Source organism: Thermobia domestica, chromosome 13 (genome assembly GCF_964235325.1).
Source record: "Thermobia domestica chromosome 13, izTheDome1.hap1.1, whole genome shotgun sequence".
Lineage (NCBI taxonomy): Eukaryota > Metazoa > Arthropoda > Insecta > Zygentoma > Lepismatidae > Thermobia > Thermobia domestica.
The window spans coordinates 191,789,995-191,808,753 of NC_137466.1; the positions used below are offsets into that span (position 1 = coordinate 191,789,995).

General features: G+C 34.9%; 1 protein-coding gene across 1 annotated transcript in view; it reads right to left on the bottom strand.

The window, feature by feature from the left end:
* The window catches only part of Nost (Nostrin), a 315,536-nt gene that overhangs the window by 125,641 nt on the left and 171,136 nt on the right, over positions 1 to 18,759 (bottom strand). The window contains exon 3 of the mRNA XM_081737150.1: positions 7,532 to 7,617. Within this exon, the coding sequence (XP_081593276.1) occupies positions 7,532 to 7,617 (86 nt within the window). The remainder of the gene's footprint in view (positions 1 to 7,531; positions 7,618 to 18,759) is intronic.

Below are 18,759 nucleotides of genomic sequence, written 5' to 3' on the forward strand. Positions count from 1 at the left end.
TATCCAAAAATAGACCAGGGGCTACAAAATTTTTGAATGGCTCCTAAATCGAATTTTCATTTTCATTTTTTTTTTTTTAAATGGAATAAGGGCATCATACTGAGGTAAGTGATATTATGGGTTTGGCTACACTATATGAAGTTCTCCAGATATAAGGTCTACAAGAAAATATTTCACTGAAATATATTGGATCTTTTGATCTAATAAGACTTTATTGAGGAACTGGAGAATTAAGAGAACATTTAGAAAATCTCGTAGCTTTAATTTCCAGTTATTAATTTTGCTCTCAATTCAGCGTTTGGAAAATGTCATCCAACCAATGGCATTCTACCATTAATTTACTTTAAGCCTATGCACTTAATCTGTTCATAGATACTCACTGCAGTAATTTTAGTGTAAAATCTTATAAAATCTATATCTGGTTCTTTCTTAAACCAACACATTTTCCAATACATCTATTTTCTGATTTGTTGAGTGACATTGATCAAACGTTTTGGTAGCTTGACTTCATGGTCTGTGGAACACGAAGGTTCAATGCTGCGTTGACAAAAGTTCTCCATTGGCTTCTATTTTTAGCCAACTGGATCCAGTTTCTACTTTATATTCCTATTTCTGCGATATCCATCTTAATATTGTCTTCCCATCTGCTCCTAGGTCTTTCTAATGGTCGTGTTCCGATTGGATTTCCGATTAAAACTTTAAAAGCGTTCTTACTTTCTTCCATTCTGGCTACATGACCTGTCCACCTACGCCTCCCAGATTTGATGACCCTAAAAATGTTTGGTGAACGATATAAACTATGTAGTTCCTCGTTATTAAGTTTCCGCCATTCACCATTCCCGTTCCTCTTGGGCCAGAATATTCATCTTAGTATCTTATTCTCCAATACTTTCAGTGTATGTTCTTCAGCTCAGAGTAAGCGACCATGTTTCGCAACCATTCAGAGCAACAGGCATGATTATCGTTTTATATATTTTAAGCTTCAAATTCCTGGACAGAATTCGCAACGACAAAAGATTTTGAAGTAAACAATAACACGAATTCCCTGGTTTTAGTCAACATTTAATATCTTCGTGATATGGTTTTGGTCTATTAATATTGATCCTATAGGTCATGGCGCAAAATTTCCGGTCGCCAGGTCGCCATTGGCGACTAGAAATTTAGAGCTGGCGACCAGTGTTTACTAAGAATGGTTTCTGCCTAAACTCACAGGGCTGCGCAGTTTCTGTTTCCCACGAAAATAACTGTCACTGAATGAGAGAAAATACGGAATATGAAGTCTTCACAACGTTGTAATTCGCCTTTCCTTTCCCACCCTCAATCGAAATGGTTTGCCTCCTGGCGCATCAACGCGAGAGATCGTTTCCCTCGCTGTTTAAAGCTAGAACAGCTGGGGGGAACAGCCCAGCGCCTAGAATAGATCAACCAATTACGTCACGATGTCAATGGTAAATAAATAACAAAATAAGTAGATATCTCAAATATTTTATAATAGGTATTTCCATATCCGAAAACTGCAATCGACAACTGATACTTCGGTGCAGAGAGAGCGCGTTACAAAAACGTGAAGTCTTAAGGTAAGATATTTTTTAACATGTGTATGAATTGTCCAATTCAAAATTGATTATCCTGAATCTAATTGTTGGTTTTGAAATTGTATGTTCTGATGTAACCTTTCTTTGTCAAACAAAAGGGCGTGAGGGGGGGCGGGGCGGGGCGGAGCGGACCTGTCATAATTTGTACGTGAGAGATACTGGCGACCACCATTTTTGGATTGGCGAGTCCGCCTGACTGAAATTTTGAGCTCTCCTATAGATATTTGAAGTAATCCACTTTATCGAAAGTATTATCTGATATTTTAACGCGTCCATAATTTACAGTATTAAGATCTCGACGAACTTCCATGTATTTAGTTTCTTCTGCATTTACTTGAAAACCAATGTCCCTGCAAGCGTTTAATAAGATCTCTGCATTTCTTTCTATTGTTCTCCTATCACCTCCTATCAGATTTACATCATTAGCATACGTCATAACCTGGTGAATAACATTCAGCTCTAGTCTCTGGTTGCTATCTTTGATTTTTCTTATAGCGTACTCCAAGATAAAGTTGAGTAATAATGGCAACAACGCATCTTCTTGTTTCTGCCCATTCTCAACCTGAAAGCTCGTGGACAAGAGTTTTCCTACCCGGACTTTACTTTGGGATTCATTTAAACATATCTTAATTAATCTAATTAGCTTTCTCGGTATTCCAAATTCTGTAAGAATATTTCTGTCCTAACTGAGTTGTAAGCCTTTCTAAAATCAATAAATAATTGATGTACCGGGGCACTGTATTGCCATTTCTTTTCCAGTATTTGTCGAATAGTAAATATCTGGTCAATAGTTGATCGATTTCGCCTAAATCCTGCACTGATAATCTCCAATAATTTCATCTGCGTATGGGGTCAATCTTCCTAATAGAATGTTTGAGAGGATTTTATAGGATGTTAATAAAAGTTGGTAATTTTAATTGGAGAATTTATTTTGACCAAGAATTGAATGTGGGTCATCCTATTTGTTCTCAGGTATACTTACACATTGCGGCTTCTGAACATCTTAATGTTACTTCTCAAAGTAATAACTTTTTTAAGAAAAAAATTAAAGAAACATCTCCATTTGAGTCATCGCTAAGTGATTCCCACAAGATAATACCTTCTCTCGGCAACTTAACAATGACAGAAATATATAGTAATCAACGGAGTGTGAAACACTTAGTGTATACTATTCGGTGTGAAATTTCAGCAGAAGTGATTTATCTGAAGAATCTTGAAATGGAAAGTTGGACAAGCTATTGAAAGTGTTTCACACGAAAAAAGAAAAAAAAAATGCTGCAGAAAGCAAAGGAAAAAAAGAATTACAAGTTTGCTCTATATCTGTGTCAGGGTTCGACGTGTAAAACAAACAGATTTTTTGATTATTTTCTCAATATATGTATATTTTCTGTAGACTGTTTCACATACACACTTGACTTCTGAGATCTTCTGTATGTTTATTTAGATTCTGTTACGCATACAAGCATCACAAGTATTTATCTATCATCAATGTGAGAGAGATTGTTTATTTTTAAAGATGCACTTTAAAAAAAAAAAAAAGTGCTGATACGGGTGAGTAGTTAGATTACCTGTCTTTGGTAGGAACATGTATCGTTCCAGATCCGAAAGACACATACTAAGAAAAATAAAATGCTATAGGCCAGGGTTTCTCAATCTGGGGGTCACGAAGATAAGCGAAAGAGATAAATATAATTAGAATCTACGTAATACCGGAAAATATTTTTAAATATTATTTTGAATTTTGTTCTGATAGACATATTTTTTTTATTATTTTTATACATACTCTCAAGAGCAACAAAAAATAGGTCTACTGAACATTTTTAACAGAGTTGTTTAAAAAAAATCAATTTAAATGAAAGAGGTACGACATCAAACTAATGAGAACTGCATATTGAAATATCAGAAAATTACAAATACAACAAACCTGAAAATTGAAATACAATTAAAATTGAAAACGAATGAGATACCTGAGCATGGTGTAATTTCACTAGTGTGGTAATGTCTTGTTCAATTTTCGTGACGCATATTATCAAATCATTTAAAATACGTAATAACTTTTTTTTAAAACAACTGTCCAAGTTTTTTAAAAACCAAAATCAGAAATAACTTTTTTTTATCGTATGACTCAAAATTAAGGGAGTTATGAAGTTTGAAAATTTTCAAATGGCCTCCATTTTGAAACGGATAGGATACGATATTTGTAATATGAAAGAACTGACCAAATTTGGTTTTAATCCATTCGCTTTTAGGGAAGTTACCGTATCCATTATATACAAGAAATGGAGTTGAGTTGATTTGGAGTTTTAACGTTCCTTTCAGCAGCGAGGCTGTATGAAACGGGACTCACTGATTAACGTGGAATCCGAACCACATGAGCTCCCGCCGGGAATCAAACCCGGGTCTCCCACGCCAAAGACACGTACACTAACCGCTTAGCATACAAGATATGGATTCTACTATTATAGAAATAGATGTATATCGTGATATCTCAGCAATAGATATAGACCTATTCAAAATCCCACAAAAGCTTATTACAAACCAGAAATTATAAGGTGGTCGCTGGCAAGATGATGAGGTTCATGATAAGAATTAGGTTGAGAACCACTGTTATAGGCTGAGGCAAAATAATAATACTAATACTAATACTAATAATAATAATAATAATAATAATAATAATAATAATAATAATAATAATAATAATAGAAATATTTAGATTAATCTTTCATGATTATGCTCTTTGGGCTGAAGATGATGGATGATAAAGTCAAATAAATGAATATAGAAGAGTTAATTGGATGATACTATAGGAGAAAAATGGGAGAACCTCGAGAAAACCCACTGACACTTTGATCTCCAACAAAAGCATTTACATTTTCTTTGATCGAACTAAGTATCACTTGTACCAGATATGAACTTTCTACCACTGAGCTACATTCTCTTTCCATCTATATACTCTTGTTCGCGCGCGTAATGATATTCCAATTATCACGATCTTGTCTTGTTATGGTTGCTATAGCCACCGTGTAAAATGTTACACGTAATGATATTCCAGACACTTTGTTCTACTCCATCGCATTATTGCTAGAGTTATCGATATAAAGTATTACACGCAGTGGCGTATTTAGGGAGAGCTATCGGGCTCAAGCCCACCTTCCGAAATAAATTTGTTAGTTTTTTTCGCATTTCACGTATCCAATAATCCTTCTTACCACTTCTAAGAATTTCATTGACTTTCCATTTTCTTACCCTCTTTGCAGACCCGTATCCAGGGGAGTCTAGGGGGTCGCCCCCCTAAATTTTCGCTGCCCCCCCTAAAATTTTCACAGTAGGCCTCCAAATGAACTATAATATGGTTGGGTCGGGCCCACCCTAACTTGCCCCCTCCCCCTACATTTTTGGGCTGGCTACCGGCCTACCTCTTTGTTCAGAAATAATACGGCATTTGTCAAATTTCATTCCATGTAAGAACTGCGTTCTTTTTTTCTTTCTTTCGTCCATTCTACTCTTCTGTTCCTTTTTCTTAGTTGTTACTTTCTTTCGTTTCTCCTATCATATTTTCCACCGTTGTTAGTTGTGATTCAAGTCGGTCGTTGTCAGTAATACCAATACTAAGACGAGCTGATAAGCGAAACTTGTGTTCCCGGTATCAACATAACGGGACTTTAGTTCTTATAGCAAAGGAATATTTACACCGTTTAGTTATAACGAAAGGTAAATGTTTGAATTTAAAACAATCAAGAGAGGGGAGTAAGTAGCCCGGGAAATTAGGTAAGCCAAGATGATGCTTCCTTTTCCTTCTACGAATAGAATAAAAGATTAGATTCACATTTTAAATTTTTGTGTGTATCATATCAGATAAGATTCACTAGTCTGCAATTCTTGGCATTAAAACCTCAATTTATGCATAAATTAAAATACACTTAATTCTCAAACTTAGATGGACAATTGTCCCCCTGTTTCCCTGTGTTATGCATAGCGCCCCGAAACAAGGTCCTAAATAAGCCCCTGATTATACGTTTCCAGTTTTTCTCAGTCCCAATGCACCAATGCCGACATCTCTTACCTTTATAAACTGGCCGATTTCCCCCCTAAATATCCCAATCCATTTACCATTGATGGTTACTAATGTTCCCATTACATAAGAACTTCTCGGCTATTTTTGAAGTTATCGTATATTAACAAATAAATTAGCTATGTTGTTAAGTATTATATAAGTAGTTTCAGCATTAGAAACATTAAAAAGAAACATTCTTCTCTTGAAAGGAAACGAACTCCATTCTAGAAACCCATAAATTAAGGATGCAAATATCTTTGTCTTGACTAAGTGCCAAACATTAAATGCGATGTGAAAGTGTTAATAAAAAAATGGCTTGCAGACAGCATGCCGAAGTCTCAAACACCATCTGCGGACGTTATAAAAAGACGGTGACGGTTATATTGGACGAAGCAAAGACACAATTTGTACGTAATAAAACCAGAGACAACCACATGATCTTCAAATATAGTAATTACATCCCAGAACCAAGTCTCTTAAATTTTAAATTGCTGGTCACATGTTACTAAAAGGCCCTTCGTGAAGTGGTTTAAAACATAGTAATGTAAACAACGAACTCCCGGCATTCGTTTAACGGAAATGGGCGTACTTCAATGTATGTCATGAGCTCATTTGTGTGTAAAGAACGTGTATATATCAATTCTATTTGGATGAATACTTGGAATGTACAAGTATCAAATATTAACAATGTCTCAATGTTTAATATGCAACGAAATATAGAGAATAGCTGTTTTTAGTAATATATTAACAATTGAAATTCTACAGTTCTATAATATTATTAGTGCTTAACAAAAACAATGTTTCAAGATTCAAGAGAACCCAAACGTTGTTTCAGATCATTAACGGGTTGGGATTCCTGTAGTGAAACTGGTTTTGATACAACTGTGATGAACAAGGCTTGCTCTATGCTAAGTGATCTTGTATATTGGTATAAACACCTGCCGAATGCGCCGGATCCCGATATAGTTCAGAGCACACTTAAGTAGTAGGTGCAATCCTTCATAATCTAGGTATTCAAAAGAGTACAACAAATCTTCAATGCTGAAACTGACTGATATTTCTAACCTAGGCCACTGCATAGTAAATAGCTAGCGATGGACCTGGACACAGTCGGACCCATGACCATCAGACCCGGTGACGCGGACAGAGCCATGACCAGGAGTGACCTGGTGACCAGATTTGACCCACTCAGACTGCTGCTCAGAAAATGACAAAACACCATCATACACAGGGAGTTTGTGTGAGACTGCTAATGTAATTCTAACAAACAGGATTCTGTCATCTCTCTCTCTCTCTCTCTCTCTCTCTTTTATCCTTACCATTCTCTAGGACGTCTGGTCTCTGAGAGGTACCCACACTCATTCCTTTGCCACAAGAGCCTTGGACTCTGTTACGTTAGGACGCTTGATCTGTGGGTTACTACAAACTCACCAACAAACCATCAAAAATCTAAGAGGAACTTATATTTGAACTATAATTATTACTACTACTGTATATAAGAATAATTCTAATAATAAAAAGTGACTGAGAGAATCCAAAAATACCCTTGTACAATTTTAACTCTACCCTAAAAGACAGAATTTTACAATATCCTATGTTCAAAAACCACAGTATTATTTTTCAGTACAGGTCTGTCTGGATTACCGGGTCTGAAAAGCGACATCCAGACCCAGATGACAAGGACAAAGGTCGTGACTCAAGTGATACGTTTCATGACTGGGAGATAAGAGTTCAAGCCAACTTCTATCTCAGCATGTGATAGAGCTCACTTTAATGCTACCAACTAGATAGAAAAACAGTTGTGCCTGCCTTACGTAAAAACTTACGTCAAGTCTGGATTGATCCTATCCTTAATTATAGAACGTAAGTTTTTAACACTTACCTTTCCTGCAGAATTGCACTGAGATCCTTGCAGAAGTCGCCGCCTTGTTTAATAAATCGTCGTAATTCCTCGAAACCATTTTGACCCTTAAAAAAAATAATGCAGATGAATTAGTTTCTAATAACAAAGTATAAATTTGGGGTTAAGTTTAAAATAGGACCAAGTATATCATATATGTGTTTCTAAACGAACGTTTTTTTTATTATTTTCCTAGATAAATTCTAATACAGTATACCTAGTTTTTGCTCTTCTGCTGTACGTATATATATGTATCATATATTGTCAAAAGTACCCATTCAAATGTATGAGCGACTCAGGCGATCATAATGATAAATGCTACTTCCGGTAAAATTGAGTTATTAGCTGGAACGTGCACGGATCGTACTACAGAACAGTATATAGGTAGTTTAATTTCGAATAATATATCTGGAGATTGCAGGGGAAGCTTGTTTCGTATGTATCATTGCATTGCATTGCATGGGCATGTTGAACTTTCTTCTCGAGTTTACTCAAAAGTTAGAAAAGTGTGACTTACAATGTCTCATCCCATGCCACTCATTTCAAAGTCCGTAACTTGATTAAATCACGCACAATTATTTTAAGATTCAATAGCTGCATGTGCTAAACTACCATCATTTCGAATTACGGTACTTATTTCCTTCAATTTCATGTTAATGTGTCCTGGGAGAAATAACAAGATACTGACGTTCTATTAACTATCGACGTTAATATAAGAGCTCGGACAAAACTGGAAAAGAGTTTTGCCTATCTATCAAAAAAGTAACAATAAAAATTACAATCACTGCAGTAAAACAAGTCTATTTTCTAAGCACATATTTTGATTCATTCAACTAAGAAAATAATAACACCCAAGTGTAATACTAGCACATGTCCGTTTAGTTTTGATGCTATTCTTGAGTTCAGTTTTTGAAAGATACTGGCTCAGTGGAAGAGCACTTGCCTCTGGTGCCAAGAATCCCTGTTCTGATTCTACGCCATATAAATTTTTGTTGAACCAAGAATCCCTGTTTCGATCCAATGTCAAATAAGTTTTTGTTGAACTAAGAATCCCTGTTTTGATCCTACGCCATATAAGTTTATGTTGAACCAAGAATCTCTGTTTCGGCCCTGCGCCATATACGTTTTTGTTGAACCAAGAAGCTCTGTTTCGATCCTATGTCAAATAAATTTTTGTTGAACCAAGAATCCCTGTTTCGATCCTATGTCAAATAAATTTTTGTTGAACCAAGAATCCCTGTTTCGATCCAATGTCAAATAAGTTTTTGTTGAACCAAGAATCCCTGTTTTGATCCTACTTCACATAAGTTTTAGTTGAACCAAGAATGCCTGTTTCGATTCTATGGTATATGTTTTTGTTGAACTAAGAATCCCTGTTTCGATCCTACGCCATATAAGCTTGTGTTGAACCAAGAATCTCTGTTTCGGCCCCGCGCCATATACGTTTTTGTTGAACCAAGAAGCCCTGTTTCGATCCTATGTCAAATAAGTTTTTGTTGAACCAAGAACCTCTGTTTCAACCCTGCGCCATATAAGTTTATGTTAAACTAAGAAACCTTGTTTCGATCCTATGTCAAATAAGTTTTTGTTGAACCAAGAATACCTGTTTCGATTCTATGTCATGTAAGTTTTTGTTGAACCAAGAATCCCTGTTTTGATCCTACTTCACATAAGTTTTAGTTGAACCAAGAATGCCTGTTTCGATTCTATGGTATATGTTTTTGTTGAACTAAGAATCCCTGTTTCGATCCTACGCCATATAAGCTTGTGTTGAACCAAGAATCTCTGTTTCGGCCCCGCGCCATATACGTTTTTGTTGAACCAAGAAGCCCTGTTTCGATCCTATGTCAAATAAGTTTTTGTTGAACCAAGAACCTCTGTTTCATCCCTGCGCCATATAAGTTTATGTTAAACTAAGAAACCTTGTTTCGATCCTATGTCAAATAAGTTTTTGTTGAACCAAGAATCCCTGTTTCGATTCTATGTCATGTAAGTTTTTGTTGAACCAAGAATCCCTGTTTTGATCCTACTTCACATAAGTTTTAGTTGAACCAAGACTCCCTGTTTCGATTCTATGGTATATGTTTTTGTTGAACTAAGAATCCCTGTTTCGATCCTACGCCATATAAGCTTGTGTTGAACCAAGAATCTCTGTTTCGGCCCCGCGCCATATACGTTTTTGTTGAACCAAGAAGCCCTGTTTCGATCCTATGTCAAATAAGTTTTTGTTGAACCAAGAATACCTGTTTCGATTCTATGTCATGTAAGTTTTTGTTGAACCAAGAATCCCTGTTTTGATCCTACTTCACATAAGTTTTAGTTGAACCAAGAATGCCTGTTTCGATTCTATGGTATATGTTTTTGTTGAACTAAGAATCCCTGTTTCGATCCTACGCCATATAAGCTTGTGTTGAACCAAGAATCTCTGTTTCGGCCCCGCGCCATATACGTTTTTGTTGAACCAAGAAGCCCTGTTTCGATCCTATGTCAAATAAGTTTTTGTTGAACCAAGAACCTCTGTTTCAACCCTGCGCCATATAAGTTTATGTTAAACTAAGAAACCTTGTTTCGATCCTATGTCAAATAAGTTTTTGTTGAACCAAGAATCCCTGTTTCGATTCTATGTCATGTAAGTTTTTGTTGAACCAAGAATCCCTGTTTTGATCCTACTTCACATAAGTTTTAGTTGAACCAAGAATGCCTGTTTCGATTCTATGGTATATGTTTTTGTTGAACTAAGAATCCCTGTTTCGATCCTACGCCATATAAGCTTGTGTTGAACCAAGAATCTCTGTTTCGGCCCCGCGCCATATACGTTTTTGTTGAACCAAGAAGCCCTGTTTCGATCCTATGTCAAATAAGTTTTTGTTGAACCAAGAACCTCTGTTTCAACCCTGCGCCATATAAGTTTATGTTAAACTAAGAAACCTTGTTTCGATCCTATGTCAAATAAGTTTTTGTTGAACCAAGAATCCCTGTTTCGATTCTATGTCATGTAAGTTTTTGTTGAACCAAGAATCCCTGTTTTGATCCTACTTCACATAAGTTTTTGTTGAACCAAGACTCCCTGTTTCGATCTTACGCCATATAAGTTTTTGTTGAACCTAGCAGATAACACAAAATCTAACACAATAATGGGATCACAATAGAATTTTCGCAGTGATGCCAGATGATATATGATGATGAGCTCTTAAGATTAGGTTTCAAAAAGGCTTACTTTTAAACGTTTATTATTGCCTGTGACTTTCGTCCTATCTCTGAAATCAAAACAGCTGTTAACCATGTCATGCATTCATCGTAAACTTCAGCAAATAGCAGTTCTTTCAATTGGGGTTACTCCCAAATAACTCATTAAGCGCATATTATCGTTAAGCCTTTAAATTATATTTTAAAAAAATATTTTTCAGTCATCCATGACGTAGATTGAACTCAGAGCAATACTATTATTAACTTTTTATTAACAATTAATCTAAGCTCAAACACTAAAGTACAAGTGTAAAATCAATTTTAATCATAATTTATTACTAGTTAAGTCGTTCAGACCAGTTTGGAAAATCACACATAAAAGTGAAAGTAATTTGATTTAATCATATATAAATTAACATAATGAACATATGTTACACACAGAAAGCAATGCTCACAGTTCACAAAAGCCAACATAATGAAAACTTGAACTATATGATTTATATAATCAGTTCTCAGTATTAGAAATATCCCTTCTAATTTCTCACCCAGAATGTTCACTTATTTGTATGTGTATGTAAACGCATGAGAGTAACTCATTAGATTCTCGATGATGATGGTAAAAGTTAGTTGGAGAAGCAAGAACATAGGATGATCTCAAATTTCAAACGCGTACTATTACAGTGTTTTATGGTTATTCTTGCTGGCATAGTAGCTAATACGCCTGTCTTTGATGCACGAGTTTCGGGTTTGATTCTCGGTTAGAAAGCATTAAAATTTTGAAAGCATTACGGTGGTTCGGATTCCATCATAAACTATACGTACAAGTCTCATACAACTTCGGTGTTAAAAAGGGACGATTAACTTCAAAACACATAGTGTACATAATGGGCATGGTAGCTCAGTTGTAGAGAGATTATCTCTGGTGTGTGAGATACCTTTTCGATCCCCGGGAAAGTAAGTTTGTGGTTGACATCATGTCTGTGGGGTTTCTCGGGGTACTCCCGTTTCCTCCCACTTTCTCATTCCACTAATTCTCACATCATCATTCACTTGCTTTAATCATCGTCTCTCAGCCTAACAGGCATAATCGTGGGACGTTAAACTCAAAGATTTCATTTTTTGAATAGTATATATATATATATATATATATATATATATATATATATATATATATATATATATATATATATATATTTTCCATAAGTAGAAGCTTTGCTTTGTATATACTGAAACACAAACAAACTATTTGCTGAGCAAAACAATATATTCACATAAAAACTACATGCGTGTTACAGTTTCGCCAACTAACATTTTGGCTTCATCAGACACTATCTTCAGATAGTGTCAGATAGTGTCTGATGAAGCCAAAATGTTAGTTGGCGAAACTGTAACACGCATGTAGTTTTTATGTGAATATATTGTTTTGCTCAGCAAATAGTTTGTTTGTGTTTCACTATATATATATATATATATATATATATATATATATATATATATATATATATATATATATATATCAGGTGTTCTTAAAATGGTACCCATGGACTACAGAGCATCATTTTACAAGTCAAAATAAGGCGAAAAATATATATAATTGTATACCTTTCCGGTCTTGTCTGGAGACTAGAATTGCACTATGTGGCAACGTCGCTGATAAAGAACCACAAGAAAATCTACCACTCTATCAAATAGTTACATTGATTATTTCCAGATGGAAGTTAAAAGTCGATATACGTTGATACTAGCGCCACCTATTGGCGGAACAATCGATGTAACTGTTTGATGAATTCGTAGAGCAATCCTAATGGTTCCAAGTTAATCTGCGACGTTGCAACATAGTGAAATTTTGACTCCCTATAGCGGTTGAAGGAGATTCTGGACCGCACGATATTATACAGGATTTTCGATTTATTTTGGCCTGAAGAGTAGCGTTCTGTTGTTCGTGGGCGCCATTTTTAGATCACTATATATATGAAAATCTGAGTCTCCCTTTCCTCCCACATTATTATTCCACTAACTGTTTACTAATTATTTCATAATCATTCGCTTCCATTTATATCAAATCATGTGCAAATATATACAAACTGTTGCTGCATCAAGTGCTTGACAGTGCTCCGTACAATCGTAAAAAAAAAAGAAAAAAAAGAAAGAAAGAAAGAAAGAAAAGAAAAAAAGAAATAAATAAATAAAACTTGAGAGATTGATTCCAGAGACTCTTAAGGTGCAAAAATTTATCCTTTTCACACTATCGATAAATGGATATTTGGAATCAAAGATGGTAATGTTATTACTGGAATTATAAAGGAAAATACTGCATCACCCATAATATTGCGGTTACGCTATGAGCTATTTATGATTAACATAAAACAGGATATACACGAGAGGTATTATAGTCATAGTAATAACCATTTTTTTTTTTTCAAAGAAAATTAGACATTGATAGTTTTTACACTAATATTTGTGAACATTTTGTTTATGATGAAATGAAAAGAATTGAGTGTTGAAGAATGATTTAATGTGTATAATTAATTTATGTTTATATTTGCGTTCGTAGAAATGTTTTAAGTGCAGTTTCATGACTAGGGATTGACAAATATGTAGTGATTACGTATCGTAGATTTGAAGAAGTCTTGTAGATGATACACTTTAGTATAACTTTAAAATGTTTAGAACTAATTCACGGTTGGATACGGAGTTAGTTTCTCTCTCTCTCTCTCTTTTTTTTTTTTTTAAAGTTTAGTTTAGTTGTTTAGTTTAGCGACGCAATGCCAAGATTTGGGGAGTACAAGCTGTTTTACTTTTTGACTAATGCAGAGGTAATCCACTCACTGAACTTGTGGTGAAATAGTAGATACGTATATCCATAGAAATATATATCTATCATCGTATTTGTCAATGCATGAACTTACACGATGGGTTGTGTAGTGTAGTTGACTTCGGTACATGGAAACAAATTCAGAGAAAGAATTACAGAGCAGTTTTTAGATACAAAGAATTCTTTAGTTAATCATAATTGAGTTTTGAATTTTTTTAAAAAAATCACTGTCTTTTGAAGACTAATGAATTAAAAGTACAATCACGGATAAAAGTTTAATACTTGAGTCTAACGTACTCCGCGACAGTATGAATCGACAGTGCTACTTTTCACTGGAACTCAATAGACCTTTTGGTGCTGATAATTGGATAACCAAAGTAATTGCCTATATATATTTTAAATGATGTTTAGTGTGATACTGTCACAAACACAGAATACTTCAATTTTATTTACATAAGCAAATCTAAGCAGGAGGGCTGCTCACGAGATGAAACGATACAAAATTTCCGTGACGAGATAGAGTTTTTCCAACAGAAACAACTTCTGAGTCGGAGACATCATTTTAACTACACATTTTCAAGACGAAATGGTCTCAACTATTGTTTCGTAGACAATCCTACTAAGCAATTATAAGGTGATAAAATTCAAAGGATTTTTAAAAAAATGTAAATGTCATGACAAAAATGTAAAAAGTATCCCGCAATCTTTGTTATAGTAAGAACAAAGAAATAGGAATCATCCTGTAAACCACAAACTACCTAGTTTTCTCTTTAGAAAAAAAGACATTGTAGTGCAATAAATATTATTTACTTTTTTATATATAAAATTATACTGCAATTGCATTTCCTTCTTTTTAAAAATCATGAAAAAAAACATGGCTCCTATAATCATCTCATGGTTTTTAGACCTTTATATATACACCATCAGTTGTGGGAATTAACCCAAAGATGTGTCTGGCAGGAAGTCCAAAGAAAGAAAAAAAAACAGGGATCTAAAGGCTAATTCGTTACAATGACATTCCCACGAGGTTAAAACCAAAAGAAAATATATTTTTTTGTTTTTCTCTAGAAAAAAAGTCAACAAAGGTGTTTTGCTTTGGATTATTACGCTGTGGAAGAACAAGGTCAATACTCCCAGGTTTATCTCTATTTTCTTTACTCTTTAATAGTGTTGCACATCTCGTTTCGTCTCGTCTCGAAAAAAAACAATACAAGAATCGAGACGAGGAATAGTTTTTTAAATTCGAGATGAGAAGATAAAAAGACAATTATCCTCTCGTTTCCGAAACGAAACGAGAAATTTCTCGAATCTCATGGGCAAGACTAGCTCAACCAAAACTTTGGTCTCAAACATTGTTTTAGTGTGACATGATACTTAGTATAAAAGCTATGAATTAATAACGTGATTGTACGAACATAGTGAAGAGCATTTATCAATGTTTAAAGATTACGCAATATACTCCAATATTAAATAAGGTTTACATGTTGTTATATCACATCTTTCGTGCACCTATCGTGGCAAGGAAGGGTTATCATAACTTATAGATGAAATTACTTGTTAAAAATCAAGGAATACATTTTAAAACAGTCAGTGACAAAAGTTATTTCCGTTTGATGAAATTAATTTCGTAAATAACTTTAGAATGGAAGGACAATTTGAGTACAGTTTTCAGTAAATTACAAAGAATGTGATTTTCTGTACTTCCCAGCTATACCACCATTATTCCCAAAATAAATTTTACCAAACGGATAGAACTTTTGCCGCTGACTGTACATAAAATTAGAAAATGAGACGAGACGAGGTATTTTCCGAAAATCTAGATGAGAAAGAATTCTTTCAGAGTGGTCCAGTGTAGTGTAGTCGCTAAAGCCCTCACTTTTGGTGCGAGCGGTACCGGGTTCGATTCCCGGTGGGGGTACTGGGTCGAAAAAAGTGTAAAAAGCTTTGTCAGGCCAGGCATCCTGAATGAGGTTTTCCTCATTCACACTAGGCAAATACTGGGGTGGTACCTAACTTATAGGTCACAGGCCGCTTCCTTCCTTCCCTTTCCTCGGATAGTGTGCTCGCCAAAGGACGTAATCCCTCATACATGACGGGCTAAATGGCCTTAGATGCCGAAAGCCCAGAAATCTAAATCCTAAATCCTAATTCTTTCAGAATCGGGAGGAGAAGAGACTTCTACAATGTACGAAACAAGAAAAGCCTTAAATTTCTCGTCTCAACTACATTTTGCTCTAACTAGCGAAGATTGGGTCCACTTTTGTTCACCTAATGATTCTAGCAAATCTCATGTGATATCTTCACATCGTTGCCAAGAGAGGAGGCGTAACCTTCTAAAGCCCGTCAACCTTCGGAATAATGCCTTTTAAAAAATATTCTAAATTATTAGAGTTTAATGAAAAAAATATCAAGACGTTCCATCCACTAATCGACAGACTGAATTAAACTGAATAAAACGATATCGGTGAGTTTAAATAATCATCCATACTTTTCGAAAAAAAAAAAAAATGAGAAAAACTAATTTTGCCCTAACCTAAAAGTTGGTGTCGTACGATAATCACACCACATATTAAGATTCATTTTATTTATTTATTTTAGGGCATAAGAGACGCAATTGGATTATTAAGGGTGATGAGTGAAAGGTTTATAGAAAAAGGGAAAGAGGTGTATCTGGTATTTATTGATCTAGAAAAGTATTTTGACTGCGTGAATTGGAAAATGTTGTTGGAAGTTCTAAAAGAGAGTGAAATGGAAAGATCGAAAACTCATACGAAACATATGTATAAAGCAACAAGTAAGTGTTAGAATAGGGAAGGAAATGACAGAGAAGAGTCCAACTGGAAGGGGCAGTTCAACAGGGCAGTTGACAGACCTCTCGTCAAAAATATTTAATATTTATGTAGAAGAGATAGTGGAAAAGAGTCTACGTAATGAAGACGGCACTTCAGTAGGAGGTAGAATGATTAGGTGTATAGGGTTTGCAGATAATATGGTGCTTGTTGCAGAATCTGAAGAGAAAATCAGTAAGATGTTAGAAAACTTGAGGAATGTCTATGAAAAGTATGAGATAAAAATATATATGTTAGAAAGACAAAAGCCATGGTGATTGGAACGAAGCGATCGGAGTCAAATGTAGAAGTAGGAAGGGAGAAAACAGAACAGTAGTTTTCAATACCTTCGTAGTATTATTAGTGATGGCGAAAGAAGTCTTTAGGAAAAAGAATATAGTATTTTGTGGGACATTGAATAAAGAGCTGAGAAAAAGACTCATAAAATGTTTCGTGTGGAGTATTGTACTGTATGGGTCAGAAACATGGACATTACGCAAGAATGATGAAAAATGACCTGGGAGCTTTTCAAATGTGAGTGTAGAGAAGAATTGAGAGAACTAGCTGGGCCGAGCAGAAAACGAATGAGAGAGTGTTAGAAATGGTGGGGGAGAAAAGAACAATTTTAGATATTATTAAGAAGAGGAAGAGAAACTGGTTGGGACATTGGCTACGATGGAACTGTATCATGAGGGACTTGCTAAAAGGCATGGTGGCAGGAAAGAGAGGGAGGGATCGAAGGAGACTACAATTAATCGACGATATCAAAACAGAAAACCGTACATGAAGAATAAGAGGTTAGTGGAAGACCGTAAAGCACAGAAGCCTCTCAGTTGCGGCAAGTGATTTTCCAAAAATGGCAGAATACCTATGATGATGATGATACATATTTCTACATGTCTAAGTCTTGGATGATTAGTAATGTGCATATTCCAACATAGTTTTTGAACTAGTGAATGTTAAAATTTATCAAAACAATGATTTAGAATTTTTTTTTAAACGCAAAGTAGGAGAGCTACAGATCATAAGTGTTCCCAGATTCTGTACAAAAACAATCTACAAGCCTTAGCTTAATTGATTTCTATTTACGTCTTTTATCAGCAACGATGCTATGTAAAAGAAGAGTTTGGCAAGTTTTAAGTGAGGTCTGAACCACTATAATGCGTTCGATTCTTTCTCAGTGGGAATCTGACGCGGAACCTTCTGCACCAAAGGCAGATAGTAGCCATTAAATTAGCGAGCAAAGACTACAATACAAACATTAGTGTAGATTGTAATTATTTAAAAGATGTACATTGTTTTTCTTATTTTTATTTATTTATTTATTCATTTATTTTTCTACAATTCGATATACAGTGGTGCGAATTTACATACATATATGTAACTCGTAAAAATTATAACTATTCTGGAGGATTTCGAAATACGATGACCAGATAAAAATAAACATCTACGCTTAAAGATTTCGTGATTCATTCAAAATGAAATACTCGACCTTGATCACTTGACCAGATCTATTAATAATGAATTGATTTCCTTTCTTTGAATACAACAACATAATATATTGTTAATATTTTACTTATCTTTGTCTTACATCTTTTCTGTGTGCATCTATCTAAAGAAATCTGTTGAAATATCTAGGGACTTATCGCGTGCAGACTTATCGGAAAAAGTGAACGTACTTAGTTTTTTGTAAACTGATTAATATTTACAAATACAATGATAAGACTTTGTGTATGTACAAATTTCATAGAATTGATTAGCCCTATTAACGTAATGGAAATACTGGTCTTTCATAATAATAGTATAAAATAATACTGCGTACTTAAAAAAAAACTTACTGTACTTCACAATGATCTACCCGATCTCATTGATAAGTGTAGTAATTACCCTCGTGGTCTCATATAGTAGATCCACAGAGCAGTTGCCCAGGCCCCCTATGATTTCAGGGGTCTCATTCTACTACAGGAATGCTGTCAGAATATACACGGTGTATCAAAAATTGACTGCACAACTTTGAAAACTCATATTGATTTATTCATTTCTTACAAACATGGTTTTGGTGTTACTTTGTAGCAAAATATAAACATCAAGTTTTGACTCACGTAGTACACTAGTTCAGAAACAAGCTATTATAAGCGCTAGCGGCAGTTGCAGCAAAGATGTCTGTCTTTACTGGTCCCGAGGGTGCTAATTGTTTGCTTTGGCTTGAAGAATCCAAGTCTGCGACAATTGTGCAATGTAATTTTCGTATAAAGTATGATAAAGATCCTCCCAATAGGCCTACTATTCATCAGTGGTATAAGTGTTTTACTGAAATTGAATATTCGGTAAGACACAACCAATTGTTGATTGTAAAGCACTTCACAAGAACTATGTATATT